This window comes from Neofelis nebulosa, chromosome 13 (genome assembly GCF_028018385.1).
Source record: "Neofelis nebulosa isolate mNeoNeb1 chromosome 13, mNeoNeb1.pri, whole genome shotgun sequence".
NCBI classification, from domain to species: domain Eukaryota; kingdom Metazoa; phylum Chordata; class Mammalia; order Carnivora; family Felidae; genus Neofelis; species Neofelis nebulosa.
Genome location: NC_080794.1, coordinates 82,710,333 through 82,728,227, shown reverse-complemented (window position 1 = coordinate 82,728,227; position 17,895 = coordinate 82,710,333). Strand labels below are relative to the sequence as shown.

At 53.4% G+C, this 17,895-nt stretch overlaps 1 protein-coding gene and 1 long non-coding RNA gene across 15 annotated transcripts in view; one reads left to right on the top strand and one right to left on the bottom strand.

The window, feature by feature from the left end:
* The window catches only part of TACC2 (transforming acidic coiled-coil containing protein 2), a 213,385-nt gene that overhangs the window by 138,524 nt on the left and 56,966 nt on the right, over nt 1-17,895 (bottom strand). For 11 of the 14 annotated variants that reach the window (XM_058697977.1, XM_058697987.1, XM_058697989.1 and 8 more), the window contains 2 exons: nt 9,305-14,533; nt 8,617-8,742 (listed from right to left, as the gene is read on the bottom strand). In XM_058697977.1, the coding sequence (XP_058553960.1) occupies nt 8,617-8,742; nt 9,305-14,533 (5,355 nt within the window). The remainder of the gene's footprint in view (nt 1-8,616; nt 8,743-9,304; nt 14,534-17,895) is intronic. The other 3 variants (XM_058697990.1, XM_058697982.1, XM_058697983.1) reach the window with 1 other exon arrangement.
* On the top strand, nt 12,003-17,039 carry LOC131493485 (uncharacterized). Its single transcript, XR_009252703.1, has 2 exons — nt 12,003-12,114; nt 16,706-17,039. It is a non-coding gene; the product is annotated as an uncharacterized LOC131493485 (long non-coding RNA).

The window sequence follows — 17,895 nt, the reverse complement described above, 5'->3', positions numbered from 1 at the left end:
ACCAATCATCTGCGCCCTGAGAGTAAAGATCTGCATTTGAACTCAGGTGGCCTAACGTGCCCCCTCCCTCCGGTCTGATTTCATTTTCAGCCTCACTTCCGGCCCCTCCTCCTCTGGCCCTCCGGGCTGGCCTGGGGCAGCCTCGGGGGCCCTGCTTTCCTCCTTCCCCAGGATGGTGGGGGGGGGGGGTCCTGGCCTGAGAACTCACCGCTGACCCACGTCCACCAGGCACCGTGGCTCACCTGACCTGCTCCCAGGGCATAGAGGCACCCCTCCCCTGAGGTTTCTATTCCCAACCATCCTCTGCCCACTTTGCAAAAGGAAAGGCCATTAAAAGTATCAGTACCCAGACGGGTGCCAGCGCCTTCCCTGGAAACAGAAACACTTTCACAGTCAGTGTCTGAATCAGCAGGCTGCTAAAATATTTAACGCCGGGCGACTTAACAGACCCTGTGCAGAAAGGGGAGGCCGAGGGGCAGTTGGCTGGGGCTGCTGCCCCCGCACACCCACGGGAAGCCTCCCCTACCTGCCACTTTCTCAGGACGAGGACGATGCAGAGACACAAAACAAGACCCATCTCTGCCCTGAGCCCATTTCTGCTCCCTCACGGGTGTGGCCAGTGGGGCTGGGTGGGCAGGGAGGGTTCTAGGTTAAGTGCCACTGTTTAGCCCGGGTTACCTGAGGCCCCCTCATCAGGCTGGGGCGTGAGTCACACTGGCCAAGCCGAGGCCTCTGGCTGGCCCAGCGGCAAACCTCCTTGGCTCAGGGGCTAGAGACGCCTTCTGCTGATCGGTGTTGCCGGGCGGTTGAGTGTGGCTATGCCCGAGTCTCCACTCTGCAGACAGGGCCGCCTGGCTTTCCCACTTGCAGAGCCCAGGGCAGCAAGAAGGAAACTAATGCTCACTCACCACCACCCGGCGCCCCGCCACCGGTCAGGGCTTCACGCACAGAACCTCGCGGAATCCACACCGGCTCTCATGGTGACAATCTCTTCCGTGTACAGGAAGAAAGTATGTCTTAAAGTTGGGCCGCCCCACCCAGAAGCCACTAGCCCCACTTGGCTCCTCCCAGCTTCAATTTTCAGTAAGCAGAGTTGAGTACAATGCACCGTTCGGTTCCTCAGTGGCCCTGAACCACGTTGCCCTGAAACTGACCCTCGATTTTCAGGTGACCTCATTCCAGGTGTTCAGTAGCCACCTGTGGCTAGCGTCCGCCATCCCGGACAGCGGAGACAGAGGACCCTTCCATCATTGTAGAAAGTTCTTGTGGACAGCGCCGACGTAGAGAGGAACTTCTCCCAGACTCCTCCACCTGGCCACTAAGTGAACGATTCGGGATCTAAGCTCACGCATGGAAAACTTTCCAGAAAAGAGGTTCTGGTCCCAGCTTTGGGTCTCATTAGCTCTCTGACCTTGAGCAAGCCGTGTCATCTGTCGGAGCCTCCACTTCCTCCTCTGCGACAGGCGTCTACAAACAGCACCTACTGAGGGTTGAGCTGTCAGAGAAAGAAGGTGCTGGACGCGAAGGTACTTTGGCCCAGAGGGAGGAATAAGTGAGAGGAGACTCATACTGAGTTCTTGTTTGGGGTCAGACACTCCAAACAGAGTGAGTGGCTCATGCAATCCTAACAATGCAGGGAGTGCTATGTGCTCCTGTGTTACAGGGGAGTGAACAGGTTCAGAGGATGCCACCCCCAAGGTCAGAGAGCTAGAACTTGAGCTGGACCTTGAGGTCTGTCCACTTTGAGGCCTGTGCTTGTCCACGCTAGAACAGAGAGAACTCTTCTCTCCCAGACCTAGAAGCAGATTTTGGGGGTGGCTGGCATTGCCGGGAAACACAGCCCCCCTCCCCTGGGGAAGGGTCCTTGGCTCAGTTCAGGCATGGGGGGGTGGGGGGGGGATGTGCCATCAGAGGCCAGCAGGGCCCAGAATCTGGTACCAGCACTCTGCCAGTTAGCTTCTTCTCCCTTCCCTGTTTTGAGCCCTCGGGTTCCCTTCCAGCAACAATCAGCCAGAGTCTACAACGTCCATTTCTTGGGCCGCCTGAGCGGCTCCGTCAGTTAAGCGTCCAACTCTTGATTGCGGCTCAGGTCGTGATCTCACGGTTTGTGAGATCGAGCCCCGAGCCAGGCTCTGCGCTGACAGCATGGAGCCTGCTTGGGATTATCTGTCTCCCTTTCTCTCTGCTCCTTCCCTGCTCCTGCTTTCTCACCCTCCCTCTTTCTCTCTCTCTCTCTCATTCTGTCAAAATAAATAAACATAAGAAAAAATAAATAAAATATCCGTTTCTCCATCCCTGCGGCATCCAGGTCCGTGCAGTGGGGCTTCTGCCCATGGCAGTAATGAGAGGTTCCAGGAAGAGCAGCCAGGCCAGTGTGGACACATTCATTTGGAAAATCACCGCCCAGCCCCGAAATTGACCCTGGTTTTTCAAGTGGCGGTGAGCGGCTCTTCCCCGTCTTGGGTCCAGGTGCCGCATGACAGAGGCCACCCGGCAGAGGGGCTCAGAAACCCAGAACAGCCAGAGGCCGAGGCAGCAGAGCCAGCCCGCTGTGGCCGAGGAGGCTCCCCTGTGGGCGCCCCACAAGCCGGCTTTCCGAAGCGACCTGGCGTTTCTCCAAAGCTTCACCTCCAGGAAAATGCATTTTAATTATGGAACACAAAGGCTTCACAATAGAAAGGCTACATTTTAAAAGGTCCTGTGACTTTTATATGTGATGGCTCACAACGTCATTTGTAGAGTCCTCAGATCCTATGGACCTTTGAACCACGCACCAAGCCCCCCGTGAGCCAAGTGGTGTCAGATACGATAGACGTGGAGGGTGTAGACAGGCCGGACAGCTGGAAACGACTCTTCTCCCGCGTCAGACTCCCCGGGGCCGTCACTATCGCACATATTGTGGAATTCCACACAGCGTGTCACTATTCCATGAAATGTGACCATGGTCACATTTTCCTTTTGCTTAATTGCCGGGATGCTTTTGAATAAATACGTAGAAAATTATAGTCGCGGTTCCCGTTTTCATTACCATTATTTATTTATTATGTGGTATCTTACCATATACGAGGCGTCATACCAGATGCTTTAGAAACATTCTTTTTTTTTTTTTTTTAAGACACGTTCTAATTTTATCCTAACTCCAACCCTAACAGAAAAGTGTTTTTTGGGTTGTTCCCCCCCCCCCCCCCCCATTTGATAGGTATGAGAAGATCGAAAAGCTAAGCAGTGCATCCAAGGCCACATGGCCAGTAAGAGGCCGCTGGGATGTGAACGGGCGTGTCTCACTCTACTGTCTCCTGTTTGGGAAGAGCGTAGCTCCAAGTAAAAGGAGTACCAGAGCAAGTCTGTAACAGCCCGACCCTTCTCAAAAGGAAGTTTAAAATAACAGAACCAAAGTAACACAAACCCGAACCCAGAAGGATCTCAGCAGAGAGAGGGATCTGTTGTCCTGGCTTTATCTCCTAAGAGAACTATGCTCGAATTCTTTTTCCCTCTCTCTCTCTCTCTCTCTCTCTCTCTCTCTTCCTTAATTTACACAGCTGCAGCCATCCTCAAAACCTTATTCTTAAACTCGAAAACACGGTGTCACAGCTGGTAATTTTAGAAGGAGGAGGAGGAGAGAGAAGGAAGAAAGGGAGACCAAGTGGGAAGCAAGGGTGGGAGGAAGGGTAAAAACCAGCTCCAAGCCCACGGTCAGGCCAGCTAGGACTTCCTCGGCACAATGCCAGCGGTCTCCCTCCCTTCCCCCTCTTGACCTCCTTCAACTTTTCAACCCGACTGCCCTTCGCCGGCTAGCCTAGGTTTGCTCTAGGACCCTGAGCATCTGGGAATCATTTAATTCTCTCAACATACACTAATAATTGGAAATGATAGCTTTCCAACTGTTTCCCCCAAATGGAAAAGAAAAAGACCCTTGTAAATAAATATTCAGCAAAAAGCAAGCTTGGTGATATCCAAGATGTTTTTGGATTTAGTTTCCCGAGCTGGATAGAGTTGGATTTAGTTTTCCAGAACTACATACCTGGCCATCAGCGGTATGTCATCAAAATGCCAGATTCTAGATTTTCCAGCCACGAGGAAGAGAGTCAGATGTGTACAAAGTTGAAATCAAATTGAAGCACCTTGTGTAGAGTAATCTAAAGGTGAAGTGAGGCTGTCTGTGGGTGCCACACTCTCGCACAGGCAGAGACCACACAAGGGTAGGAATCAACTCCTGCTTCTCAGAACCGGGTGCCCACGGACCCCTCAGGCGTGGGGTGATGGCAAAGCCACAGGACCCCACAGGCGTGGGGTGATGGCAAACCCAAAGCACACCCACCAGCAGTGCCCATATGGCTTCAAAATGTGGGAAATAAACCAATAACCATACCTGTGCTCCTGACATCTACATAGGTATGGGGTTGGGGTATCAAACCATCCTGTCACGGAGCCAGAAAAGAGACATTTCTAAGACACTGAACCTGATCATGGTATCACTCTTTTCAAGTCTACAAAACCTTCAAAATTCAATCAATTCAACAGAAGCACGTCACCCGATGACCAACGAGAGAGTAGAAAATTTGGTTTTGATTTGCCTCGCTCTTACCGTAGCAACTCGAAACGTTAGATTTTTTAAATTGGAATACAATACAACATGGTGCACGGTGAAAGATACTCATAAGGTTTGGCAATCACACAGTCCCAAAAACATCCAAGTTGAAGCAGATCCCTGTGGGCTACACACTAGGGGTGAGAAAGAGTTCACTCTGTTCAGGCATGAAGATATTTTAGCAGACAAATAATCCAGTACTAGAAAAGAAAGATAGCCAGGTTGGAATGTCAACTTTAGGAGGACAGTCTGCATGGGAAGAAATGGGGGCCGTTCAGTTCACTGCACGAGGAAAGGCCACCCCACAGAGAAAGGTAACAGGGAACCTGACAGCCACTGAGCACCAGAATGTACCAGTATGTCACTGGAATCTGTGATTTCAGCCCTCACAGCAACTCCACGAGGCAGGCACCGTTGTCCTCCCCATTCTACAGGTGGGAAAAGCGAGTTTATGTACGTAACAAAGGGCCAGAGCTGGGGTGTGAATCTGGGGCCCCTGCTCCAAACTTGATCACCACCCCAGCTCCTGGTAGCGTCTGCTGTAGTGTGGCCAGCCCACTTGCCCCAGACTGCCACTGAATGTCACCTTTGCGTGCCACACCTGCTATGCCCAGGGTGTGCGCCCCCTGGCCTTGGTGGAACTTTCTCTGAGGCCTGCCCAGATCCACAGCACGGCTCCCTGGTAGCAGAAGGATTCACCAGTGGCACTGAGCCTCCTCCTCAAGGCAAAGAAGTGTTTCTAACGTTTGTATTATAATTGTAGGAATGGGGGCGGGGCAGGTGGCTTAGTCGATTGAGTGTCTGACTCTTGATTTCGGCTCAGGTCGTGATCTCGCAGTTTGTGGGTTCAAGCGCCACGGGGGGCTCTGCCCTGCCGGTGCAGAACCTACCTGGGACTCTCTCTCCCTCTCTCTGCCCTTTCCCTACACACACACACTCTCTCTCTGTTTCTCAAAATGAATACATTACCTTTTAAAAAACCTCGTAGGAACGAGGTTGCTGGGCAGAGAGATGTGGGCGTTTGGGGTCCCCATGGGAATTTTTGGACTTCTGGATCATTGTCGACAGGTGTCAGAGCTCTGGGAGGGGCTGTGGGCTGTGTCCAGTAGGACAGCATGTGGCCGTTGAACGCTTGGAATGTGGCTGGTCCAAATTGGGTGTTGTGGCACTAAAATACACACCAGCTTTCAAAGACTTAGTATGAAAACGAGAATGCAGACCATCAAATTAATCATCTTTGTATCAATCACATGTTAAAATGATAATGTTTGTGATATATTGGGTTAAGCAAACTATATTATTGAAACCCATGGTACCTGGTTCTTTTTAGTTTTGGATGCGGCTAGTAGCAAATTTAAGATTACATCTGTGGCCTGTGTCCTATTTCTGTTGGAAAGAGCTGGTCTCTATCTTCCGGAGACCTCTGATGGTCCTGCTAAGCTTAAGCTGGAATCTGTCATAAACTATTTGCTCAGATGTTGTTGTTCCCGATTCCCCGTGGGGGCGGGGCGCGAGGTCACCCCACCTGGCAGGATGGAGGTGAGGGCCCATCAGAATTCTTTCTGGAAACCCTCAGCCAATGAAAGAGGGATAGGCCTTTTCCCCAAGAACCCAAAGTACAGGAAAACCAGCCCTCCTCCTCATTTCCTTCAAGGACAAGGACAAGGCAGGTTCTGGAGCCAAATGATCTAAACAGAAATAGACTGTGAGCCACACATGTAAGCCAAGAATGCAAAGGCCACATATGTAATTTTAAAAGTTTTGGTAGCCACATTAGAAATAGGAAAAAGAAATACATGAAAGAAAATTTAATAATAATAACCCAATACATCAAAAATATTATTATCTTAATATATATCAACATAAAAATCATTAATGATGTATTTTGGTTTTTTTTCACATGAAACCTTCAACATCCGGTATGTATTTTAATTTTTTTAATGTTTATTTATTTTTGAGAAAGAGAGAGAGGGAGAGAGAGTGCACACGCGGGGAAGGAGCAGGCAGAGAGAGGGAGACAACGAATCCAAAGCAGGCTCTAGGCTCTGAGCTGTCAGCACAGAGCCTGATGCGGGGCTCGAACTCACGGACTGCGAGATCATGACCTGCACTGAGGTCGGATGCTTAACCGACTGAGCCACTCAGGTGTCCCCACCAGTTTGTATTTTACACTCACAGCACATCACCATTCACATGTGACAAACGGCTGTCAAATCAAATGCTACACCTCTAAGAGATTCTAAAAGTCTACCACCCGTCAGACCCTCCATCAGAGCAAAGGGAACAGAAACACTGTTCTCACCTAAATGTCATTGCTCAATAAACTGTGATAGAGTCATACAACTTCAGCCACTAAGATACGTTCGCAGCGTTTTGATGGCAGGGGCAAAACACTACAAAATGTTGAAAAAGAAAAAACGGGGGATAAAAATACACAAAATAAGGGGCACCTGGGTGGCTCAGCCAATTAGGTGTCTGGCTTTGGTTCAGGTCATGATCTCACGGTTTGTGAGTTCGAGCCCCTCGTCGGGTTCTGTGCTGACAGTCCTGAGCCTGGAGCCTACTTTGGATTCTGTGTCTCCCTCTGTCTCTCTTTCTCTCTTCCCCTCCCCGGCTCACACTCTGTCTCTCTCTCTCTCTCAAAAATAAATAAACATTTAAAAAAATACACAAACTAATAAGTAACAGTGATCTTTAAGGGATGTGGTTGTGGAGCTTTCTCTTATTCTTTATGCTTTTCTAATATTAATTTAGAAATTATGATTTTAAATGTTTCAATGATTATAACAACGAACCATAAATATTTCTTGAGCTACCATATGTCTGGCCCTAAGTTCTCCAAGAAGGTGATAAAACCTCCAGGGACATGGAGAAGGGTGCTAATATATCATTTGTGGGGAGGGAGAGGATTTTCCTAGTTAGATACTTCTCCTGCACTTTAACTGGGAGTGTCAAACATACACACAGGCAAGGACTGGGGCAGGGGTGGGGGATTACGTGCTACGTCAGCAGCAGAGACAAGTGCCCAGTGCAGATGACACTTACTTCTGCCCAGGGCAGCACGTGCCTGCTTCTCGCCGGCCCAGCGTTCTAAGAGGTGCCCTTGTGGGGCAGGGAAGGCAGCTGGGTGTCGGCAGAAGTGCTCAGACTCGAAAAACAGGTGATTGTGCATTCTTTCCGCATGTGTGAAATATGAATCAAATCATTTATAAAATGCTTGCAGCTGTTTGGCAGGACACGCTGGGCTGCCACAGGTACTAATTTAAAGTCCACCCTGCTACACACACACACACACACACACACACACACACACACACACACACACAGAGCACCAGAACAGCCAAACGTCCCAGGATGGTCACATTTCCCCGGAAGGGTGAAACTTCTGGGCAGTAGGTTTTCTAGAACCACAGGTGGCATTTCACGGAGGAAAGAGCCAGCAGGGGCATGTCCCACAAGTGTGAGGGTCCAGGATTCACAGTGACACCTGTCATTTGCCCCCTAATCTCGAGATCTCTATGGAGTATGACTGGGGTTGGTGAGTAGACATTCCTGCCTCCGAGATTAAATCAGCGTTGAACCCATCTGCCTCAAAAGGCAATAAGCCAGATGAGTGGTTGTGTAGGGCTGGGGTTGGGGGGTGGCGTGTGATGTCTAAGGGGTGCAGGGTTTCTTTGGCGGGGGGGATGACAATGTTCTAAGACTGACTGTTGTGATGGTTGCACAACTCTGTGAATTAGCTAAAAGGCACCGAATTGCACAGTTCAAATGAGCGAATGTGCATTACATCTCAATAAAGCTGTTGTTGTTGTTTTTAAGGTACTAAACTCAGATGTGAAATTCACTCCATCCTGTTCATGGCAATGCAGCCCTCAGTCATCTTGGGCACTGTTTCACCTGTATAAAGAATGGGAAAGGCCGTTTGCTTCTTTCTTATATAAGGACTCGTGTGTCAGCAGATCTCTCCTCTGCAAAACACCCAATGTGTCTGCCAAAGCAAGGCCTCTTGGTTCTCCAAAGGCTGATACCTTTTTACTGACCTTTCTGCTCCTCCCACACTTCTGGCCTCGTCTGAAACGACGTTGCCCAGGACGTTTGGAGCCTCCTTCTCGGGAACTGAAAGTAAGGTGGATGGATCGGGCCTGGGGCTCTTTCTGGGATAAGGTAGAGAAAGCAATCGATGGTAAGAAGGGTATCTGTCTCCACATCCTACTGAAAAAGCCCATTTCCCAATTAAAGCTGTAAATGGTACTACCCCCAAATCCTAGACAAAAATCACCTTCCGGCAAGTCAACGGCTTGGCGATGCCTTGGGATCATTTGGGCCTCTCTGTATAAATAAATCCAGGTTCAAAAGCAAATGTATCTGGGCTCCAGGAAAACATATGATTGACTCCAACCTCTGACCCAAGAGCGTGCCGCTAGCCAGTAAACATTTCACGCTCTTCAGACAGTTTTCGTTAAGCGAACGGAAGGTCACGTACCGGGAATGGGACCCTGGGAACAAACAGCTCCCTGCTTCCACCGTTTTGCTCACATTTTTAAAAATCGCTGCACGTCCAGAAGTGGCAAGCGAGTAAACTTAAACAGTTAAGTACGGACAACTTAGCTTTTTAAAAAAACCACCCGTCTGTTTCCCTGACTCTTAACAACCCGGGGTGGGAATCGCTCCTGAAGCTGGCCCCATGTTCCCCTGGGAGTTCGTCCTCGTCTGTACCTTTCAGCGTGGAGCGCTTCCGGGGCCTGGTTTTGCAGCTGCGGGTCCCGAGGTCCCTCAGGCTCTGGAGGTGAGGAGACTTGTAGCTTCCCGCCCCCAGCAGGGATGGGGGGCTCAGGGCCCGGCCACTCCTCAGCCTGCTGGTGCACCGACGGGCTGTCCGGGCTGTCCTCCGTGCCCGGGGCCCCAACAGAGCAGCCTGGGGCCCCGCCGGTTCCTGGCAGCGCTGGCCCAGGAGCAGCACCCGAGAGCATCCTTGGAGCACCTGTCTCGGGCGCGTCACCAGACACACGTGCCCTGGCCTCAGAGTGACGTGCTGTGCTCAGAGTGACGTCACCCTCCGCTTCCCCAGCAGCTCCTGCCACCGTGCTGGGCTCCAGGGGAGTGGCTGATGCTTCTCCAGCCTGTGGCTCTGGGGCATTTTGCGTTTCTGAGATCCTGGCACCACCCCCAAGCGCGTCGGGGGGCCAGGGTGCGCCGATGGCCTCGGCCACAATCTCCCCACGGGGAGAAGACGCTCCCAGGGCACAGGTGAACACGGGCACGCCACTTGGACCCCCTGTGTGAGCAAAGCCCCAGGCACCGTCGTCCTCTCCGGGCTGACTGTCGCCGGTGGCCGCTTCCTGGTGGTACACTCCAGGAGGAATTCTGTCGTCTGGAGCTGAGGCCCCTCCTCCGTGGCTCTGGGGAGCCACCTGGAAGTCAGCAGCCTTTCCCACGGGCGTGTGCGGTACGGCTCCCGGAGAGGAGAGACCCGAAGCTAATTCCCTCTGGGCGCCCCCCTGCTGTGAGTGGGCCTGGCCCCCAAGCCCCGGCTCGGCCTCCCCAGCCCCCTCTGGCTTCTCGCTGTCCTCCACCATCTGTGGGACACCAGCCATTTCCTTCCCCACGCTGGCACCGGGCAGGTTCTGCTCTGCGGCTGGTGCCTCCAGACCCCGCAGCTTTCCTGGAGCGGGGTCCTGGGGGACCAGGCGGGAGACCTCAGCCTCCGTAGGCAGCTCTTGTTTCTTTTCCCTTGTGCCCACCCCGAGTCCAGCAGGAAGGGCGGGGAGAGGGGCGATGACCGCTCCTTGAGTCCCGTCTGGAGGCCTCTCTGGGCGTGGCCCTGCGAGGTCCTCACCCCGCACACTCCCCTGGGCTCCTGCCTTTTCTCCCGCTGCACTCTGGGGCCGATCGGCGGTCAGGGCCCTGAGCACAGACTTCTCAAAGATCTTGGTGATGTGCTCCCTGAAGTCAGGGAGCCCAGCGATCATGCCGGTCTGCCTGGAGCTTGCGTCCACGCCACCGGACGCGCCCCTCCTTGGATCCTTGGAAGCTTTTACCATCCTCTCCCCGCTGTCCTCCGTCTCCCTTGCGTCACCTGCCACGCTTCCCTCGCTGGCAGGGCGTGCTGGCATCTCCCCGGGCTTGGTGCCTGCGCCGGGCGCTCTTGCCCCCTCCTCCCCTGTCACCTGCTTACTCTCGGTCAGAAGCGCCATCCTGTCCAGGTAGGGGACGGAGCCCGCAGGTCCCTCAAAGTTTCCGGCTGTGGGGCTTCCGCTGCTGGCTTGCACCGCAGAGCTTTGGCCACCCGCTCCCGGTTGTGAGAGCGAGGCCAGCAAGCCGGCAGAAATCTTCCTGGGGGTAGCATCCTCCAAGGCAAGTGGAGACTCTTCTACGGCACAAGGTTCCGCCCCCTTCCCAGCAGCACCATCAATATCCAGGTAGGGAGTGCCGGGCACAGCCTCTTCTGGTGGCCCCGGTGGCAGGGGTTTCTTTGGGCTGCGGACAGCCTGGGCCGCAGAAATATCCACCTTGCTCCCGGGAATGGCACCCAGCTCTCTGGCCGCGAGCAAGGCATCCCGGGAGCTGGCCGAAAGCTGTTCTGCTCGGCAGGGCTCACCGAGGGCAAAGGTAGAAGCTTCCTTCCCAGGGGAGGCGCGCTGCTCAGTCTGAAGGCAGCCGCCCCACACAGCAGCTTCCGCTGGCCCCTCCAGAGCCCGCTGGACCCCCCGGTCTCCCTCCTCAGCCTGCCCACCGGCCTCAGCAGCCGCACCGTCAGCACCTTGATCCTGAGCCGCGGGGAACCTTCCAAGAAGCCGTTGGGCCTCTGCATCCAAGGTTATGGGGAGTTCCATTCCCTTCGGTGGGGCCGGCGCTGGTCGCCGCCTGCCCGCCCGGGTTTCACCATTCGCCGCTCTGTCCGGGGCATCCCGGGTGGGTGTGACTCCAAGGGCGGCCGGCGGCCCGCGAGCTGCATCCAGGAGAGCTACTGAGTCAGGCCAGCAAGGTGGGGTCCCCGCTGTGTTCCCACTTGCCTGCTCCGTCTCACCCAACCCCCGGAGCGGGGGCTGAGCGTCCGCGGCTTCTGAAGCTCCTGCATCACTGAGACATGCTTCTTCATGCTGACTGCCGGCTTTCAACACACCTGCCGGCTCCTGCTGGGACTTGCTCAGCCCCTGCTCGGCACAGCAATTCTCCCTTCCGCTCAAGAGGCCCGCAGGAGGGGAGTCCTTCAAGGTGTCTGCCGCAGGAGGCGAGTCCCCGGCGGGCAGACTGCCACCGCGTGCCTCCTCTTGCTCACCCTGCCCTAGCATCAGTCCCGTTGGTGCTGATGACTCTGGCTGCTCGGTCGCAGGACTTTCTGGAAGCGTGTCCCTGGGGGCTGAACTTGGAGCATCACACAGACCGTCTTTGGGGAGCGCACGTTGAAGCTCTGATCTGGAAGCCTGCTCCTCTGTTCCATTCGGAGGCAAGCACGCATCCTCCGGAGGCCCCGCAGGTATTTGAGGAGCATCTGAGCCCACGTTCCTAAAACCTAGACCCCCTGGGTAAGTCTCCTTCTCACGTTCACCGTGCTGGGGCTTCTCCCTGAGCATGTCAAAGATGGATGCTTCTGGGTCTGATTGCAAGGGCTGGAGAGGGGTCTCAGAAGATACCGAGGGCCCCTCAGAAGCAGCTCCTCGTATCCGGGGGTCCCCCAGGCAGGGTGGCTCTCCCTGCCGACCTTGCTCCAGGCTGAGCATCGCGAGCCCAGAGTCCACTGCCAAATTCTCCCCCTCGGGGGGTGGCCCATCAGCATGGACTTCCTGACCAGCTGCCTCACGCCCCAGCCCACAAGGCTGGCCCGGGGATGTCAGCAAAGCCTCCCCGTCACAGCTGCCGGGCCTCGGCGCAGATGGGGGGCTCCTCATCTTTGTCTCCGAAGTGCTTTCCGCCTCCTGGGCTTTGGGGTTGACCTCTGCAGCAGGAGCTGACAGGAAATCTGATTTCTCAGATTCTAAAGCAGGAAGATAGTCCATTCTTTCCAACCCCCCCACGTCCTGAAGGGTGTCGGGACACTGGGTCTGCAACCCTGGCCCCTCCCAGACGGCTTCTTCGGGAAGAATGTGTTCACCAGTTCCGTCCGGCCCAGGGGGCAGGAGGAGATCCTTCTCAGGGAGCTTGCGCAGGGAGCCAGAGGCATGGACCGCGCGGGCTTCTCCCATCGTCCCACAGGCCGCCGAGCTCCTAGCTGCATCTTTTGATGGAGAGCCAGGCCTGTCGGGGTGCCCAGGACCCTCCTTCTTGAGGGGCTGTGCTGAGTCCGTGCCGGAATGCGCTCTGCTCTCCACGTCACGGCTTAGCTTTGAAACCTCGTCTCTTTCTACCTCTGGGTCGGGCTTGCGGCGGAAGGCCCCGGGTTGCTCTCCCCATGGGTTCTCAAGATCTCTACCGTCCAGTGGCTGTGTGACTTCTTCCTGTCCCCTAGAGTTGGCCCCAGGTGGTCTGCTCTCCTCCTCAGCCACTGCTGGGCTTTCAGGGGTCATGGCTTCATCCTTTGGCCCCAGTGACTTTCTGGCACTCTCATCTGATGCACTGGGTGGGGCGGGGGGCGGTACCCCTTGTTGGACTTCACGGTCCCTCGTTGAGAGCTCTCCCCTGTCCTCCGGGGGCACAGGGTCAGGACCCTCTGCAGGGCTCCCTTCTAGACCTTCTCCCTCATTTCTGAGATCTGATGTGTGCTTCTCCCGTCCCGTCAACCCTGCGTCTGCCAGCCCTTCGGCCAGATCTGTAAGAACTGGCATCGCAGCCCCGGAAACCATCTCTCTGGTCGACCAGCCGGGCTCTTCTGCAGCAGCCGAGGCCCTGGCAGCGGGCTGCAAAGCGGAGACTGAAGGTGGACGTGCATCCTCCGTCGGGGCCTGTGGGGAAGGCTCGGCGCTCACAAGCGAAGCCCCTGCGGGTCGGTTGCCTGCAGCAGCACAGACAGCTGTACTGGGATCGCCTCCCTGCCCCGCTGTCTCCAAGTGTCCCCGAGCACGGCTGGCATCCACGGTCTCCTTCCGAGAGCCCCCGGGCCCGGGTACCAGCACAGGACTCGGTGAATCCCAGGGCAGCTCCGGGTGCTCCAGATGTGCTCCCATTTGCTGCTGGCAGCTTTCCCAGGAATTGGTGCTGGCCTCTCGGGCAGCCCCTGAGTTGTTCCCAGTGGGACGGCAGGCCCCGAGGAGTCCCGAGTCATCAGCTAAAGCCTGAGGCAGTGCCTCCACTTGGCAGGTTTCTCTGTCTAAGGCTCTGGGCGCCGGATCTTGTGGAGTCGGGGTCTCGGGCTTTGTGGGGGGCTCTTCCAGGCCAGCTGAGCTCTCCCCGTCTGGTTGAGCTGCAGCTGGGGCCTTCGGGGCCGCTGGTACGGAAGCCGCCCCCTGCCTGGACTCTGCGAGGGGAAGGCCACCTGCGACCTCTTTCCCTTGGGACTCGGAGCTGCCAGGCTGGCCATCTTCTCCACAAAGCTGTCCCTTCATCAGCTCTTGAGGAGGTGCTGCCGAAATTGCTGGCAACTGGTCAGTGCTACCGGAGGAAGATAATTTACGTCCCTCTTCCTTCAGATCTCTCCCTCTGCCCTGGGCACTGGGGACGATGGCACCCACATTGCACTGAGTAGAACTGTCCCCTTCAGGGACAAATGCTGTTGGGACATCCCCATGGGCATTTGGGGAAGGTTCCTTCCTGGGGTGTTGAATTAGGGGCCAGTCTTCAGGTGCTGCTCCGGGGCTTGGCAGGCAACCTTCCGGGGGGCCCTCGGCAATGGGCGTGGAGGCTGGGGGGCACTCAAACTCCCAGGGCATTGGTGGCCAGAGCAGTGGAGAACCTTCTGGGCCTCTGGCTTCCTGCGGGCATTTGCTCGGCTCTGTCACTTCTGGGGACAGGAAGCACGGATCCAGGCTGGCAGCACCTTCAGAAGTGGGACAGGAGCTTCGGAGCCCAGCACTGCCAACAATGAAAACATCTGATGTTTCATTCATTCTCACGGATGTGAGGCCAGAGCCACATCACAAGCAGAATCACCCCCACCCCCACCTTTTCTCCCACTAAAGACCCCAAAGCACACCATCCCCGTGCAGCTCACTCCTCGCCACGAAGAAGAGACCTTGCTCCCCAGTCCTCCCCCTCCCATAACCATCACACAAGCCTTCGCTTTCTCCAAAAATCAATTCGGGGGCATCACACACATGCAGCTTGGAGCTTTCCGTGTTGTTCGGCTGTGAATAGGGAAATATGAAAACAAAATCCCAGTAGTCCAAAACGCAGGAGAATGAAAGTTTTTAATATGTATAAACCATAATCGAGGGTTTGAACCAGTTCCATGTAACTTACAAGGTCGGTCCTAAGTACATATGTGAACCCTTAGATGTTCAGGAAAAAGACACAAGTGGGCAAAGCCATGCTTTGAAACAAAGAAGTATTCTTGGGTCACCTGGGTGGCTCAGTCAGTGAAGCCTCTGACTCTTGAATTTGGCTCAGGTCATGATCTCATGGTCTGTGAGTTAAAGCCCTGAGTCGGGCTCCATGCTGACAGCACAGAGCCCGCTTTTGGGATTCTCAATCTCTCCCTCTCTCTCTGCCCCTCTCCCCCACTTGCACTCTAAATAAATACATACATACATAAATACATAAACTTAAAAAAAGAGAGATAAAGGGTTATTCTTGATAAAGGTTGACTTGATTCTTCTTAAAAAAAATTTTTTTTAATGTTTATTTATTTTTGAGAGAGACAGAGACAGAACGCCAGTGGGTTAGGGGCAGAGAGAGAGCGAGACACAGAATCCGAAGCAGGCTCCAGGCTCCGAGCTGTCAGTACAGAGCCCGACGTGGGGCTCGAACTCATGAGCTGTGAGATCATGACCTGAGCCGAAGTCGGATGCTCAACCGACTGAGCCACCCAGGCGCCCCCAAAAAGTTGACTCGATTCTTAAATTCAACATGCGGTACTGTGAGGGGCATAATCCAAACATCAATTCTGCTTAGGTCTGCAGTTTCTGCCTGTGACCTATATATAAAACTAAAAGCTGAATTACCTTCATACCCATATCTGTCCTAACTTGAACTTACTTTGCTGGACAGCATGTGAACCCTGCAGGCAACTTGGGGGAACGTGGCTCAGAATGATGGATTTGCTGTAGGTATCCACTATCGGGTTACTGTAAATTAGTTCATCACCTGCCATATCTGGACTGGGCTTTTCAATTCTACGTGGTTTTTATTAAGCACATTTAAAAATTTTTTTTAAATAATACATGGCCAATACAAAATTTTGAAAATGTAGGAAAAATGTCTCCCACATGCTTGCCACTTGGAGTGTTCTGGCGAATTTCCTTTTCTTCCTACACAAGTTTTTAAAGGATGCAGTTTTGTTATTCTGACATAGATGTGATTCTATGTACTTGTTATGATCACATACCTTTCACTGCCAAGAGAAATTGCTCAAGACAAAATTAATAGAAGTATGGTTTTTCCAGGGCTTTTACCATGTTTTTAAAAATTATTATAGGGAGAAAGATCTAGGGAATGGCCTTGTGTTATATATATATACACATTCATGTATTCATACACCCACAGTGCTTTGCTTTTTTTTTTTAATGTTTATTTTATTTTATTGAGAGAGAGAGAGAGAGAGAGAGAGAGAGAGTAAATGCATGTGAGCCGGGGAGGGGAAGAGAGAGAGGGGGACAGAGGATCTGAAGTGGGCTCTGTGCTGACAGCAGAGAGCCTGACATGGGGCTCGAACTCACGAACTGCGAGATCATGACCTGAGCCGAAGTCAGAGGCTCTGAGCCACCCAGGCGCCCCTCACACACCCACAGTGTTTTGAATGTGACCAGAGGAAAGATTTTAATCTACATGCTCACTTCCAAAATTCCAGCTTTGCAATGCAAGGCAATGCATATACATTCATTTATCAGGGACGCACACAGTGGCAAGGTGGAAAACATTTCTGTTAAAATTTAGAAAATGCAATGTGTCCTAAAATTTAGAAATTGCAAACTCCATATATTGGGGCCCTAACCCCCAAGGTGACTGTATTTTGGGGATAGGGTCACTAAGGTTAAATAAAGTCACAGGAGTCCAGTCCTAATCCAACATGGGTGGTGTTCTTATCAGAAAAGGAAGAGACACCAGGAGTACGTCACACAGATAAGAGGCCACGAGAGGACACAGCCAGGAGCCACCGTCTGCGGGCCGAGAAGGAAGGTCTCATCTGAAACCACCACCCCTACCCTTGCAATTCCAGCTCCTAGAACAGTGAGAAAATAAATTTCTTCTGCCAAAGCCCCTCAATCTGTGGCAGTGTAAGCCGACCAATACAACAGGCATACGGGTATTTATCGTACTATCCTTGCCACATTTTGAGGCTTCCAATTTTCCCAGCTGAGAAGTTGGGGACATAATGTACGCTGTCCCCAGGAATAAAAACTTCTCCAAAAGGGAACCTGAATGTTTGTGTCCCCCCAGTTCATGTGTGGAAACCTGATCCCCAAGGTGATGGTATTGGGAGGTGGGGCCTTTGGGAGGTGACTTGGTCCTGATTCTGGAGCCCCCATGAATGGGATTAGTGGCCTTATGAACGAGTCCCCGGAGAGCTCCCTTGTCCCTTCTGTCTTGCGAGGATGCAGTGAAAAAACGTCCATCTGTGAACCAGGAAGCAGGCTCTCAGCAGACAGAATCTGCTGGCACCTTGATGTTGGATATCCTGCCTCCAGAACTGTGATCAACCAATACCTGTTGATTATGCCCCTAGTCTCTTTCCCTGAATCTATTCCAGCCTCTCCCCAGGCCCCTCACCTATGAAATGTGTTTGACATCTTCAAAGAGGGTATGTATACACCATCACAGCACCACTAATCCTTATTTAATGCCTGTTCCCACACATATAACACAGGAATGATGTGCTGAAAATGTTTAAGATGGGCCCAAGAAAGAGTTGGCTACTGTCTCAACGAGATTCATGTTTTCAGACCCCTTCAGGACTGACAAGGGCAAAAAGAGAAAACTCAGGGGGTGAGTTATCCAGACCCCTGTAATCCTCAGCTGGTCACACGGACAGCTGCGCCCAGAAAGCCCTGGCCCAGCGTTGACTCTGTCTACCTCAGGAAGCACCAGGCTCGGAGGGCTCACAAGCCACAGGGCTGTTGGCTCATGGATTGTTCTGGAACCAACAACTCTGCACTCCCCATCTGGCCAGCTTCCTTTTAACGAGCACTTTGCATTTTGTGTCCCACCCACAAACGAGGGGTCTCACCATTTAGAAGTTAATGAGATCAGTGATGTGTAATTTGGAAATGAAGCACTCC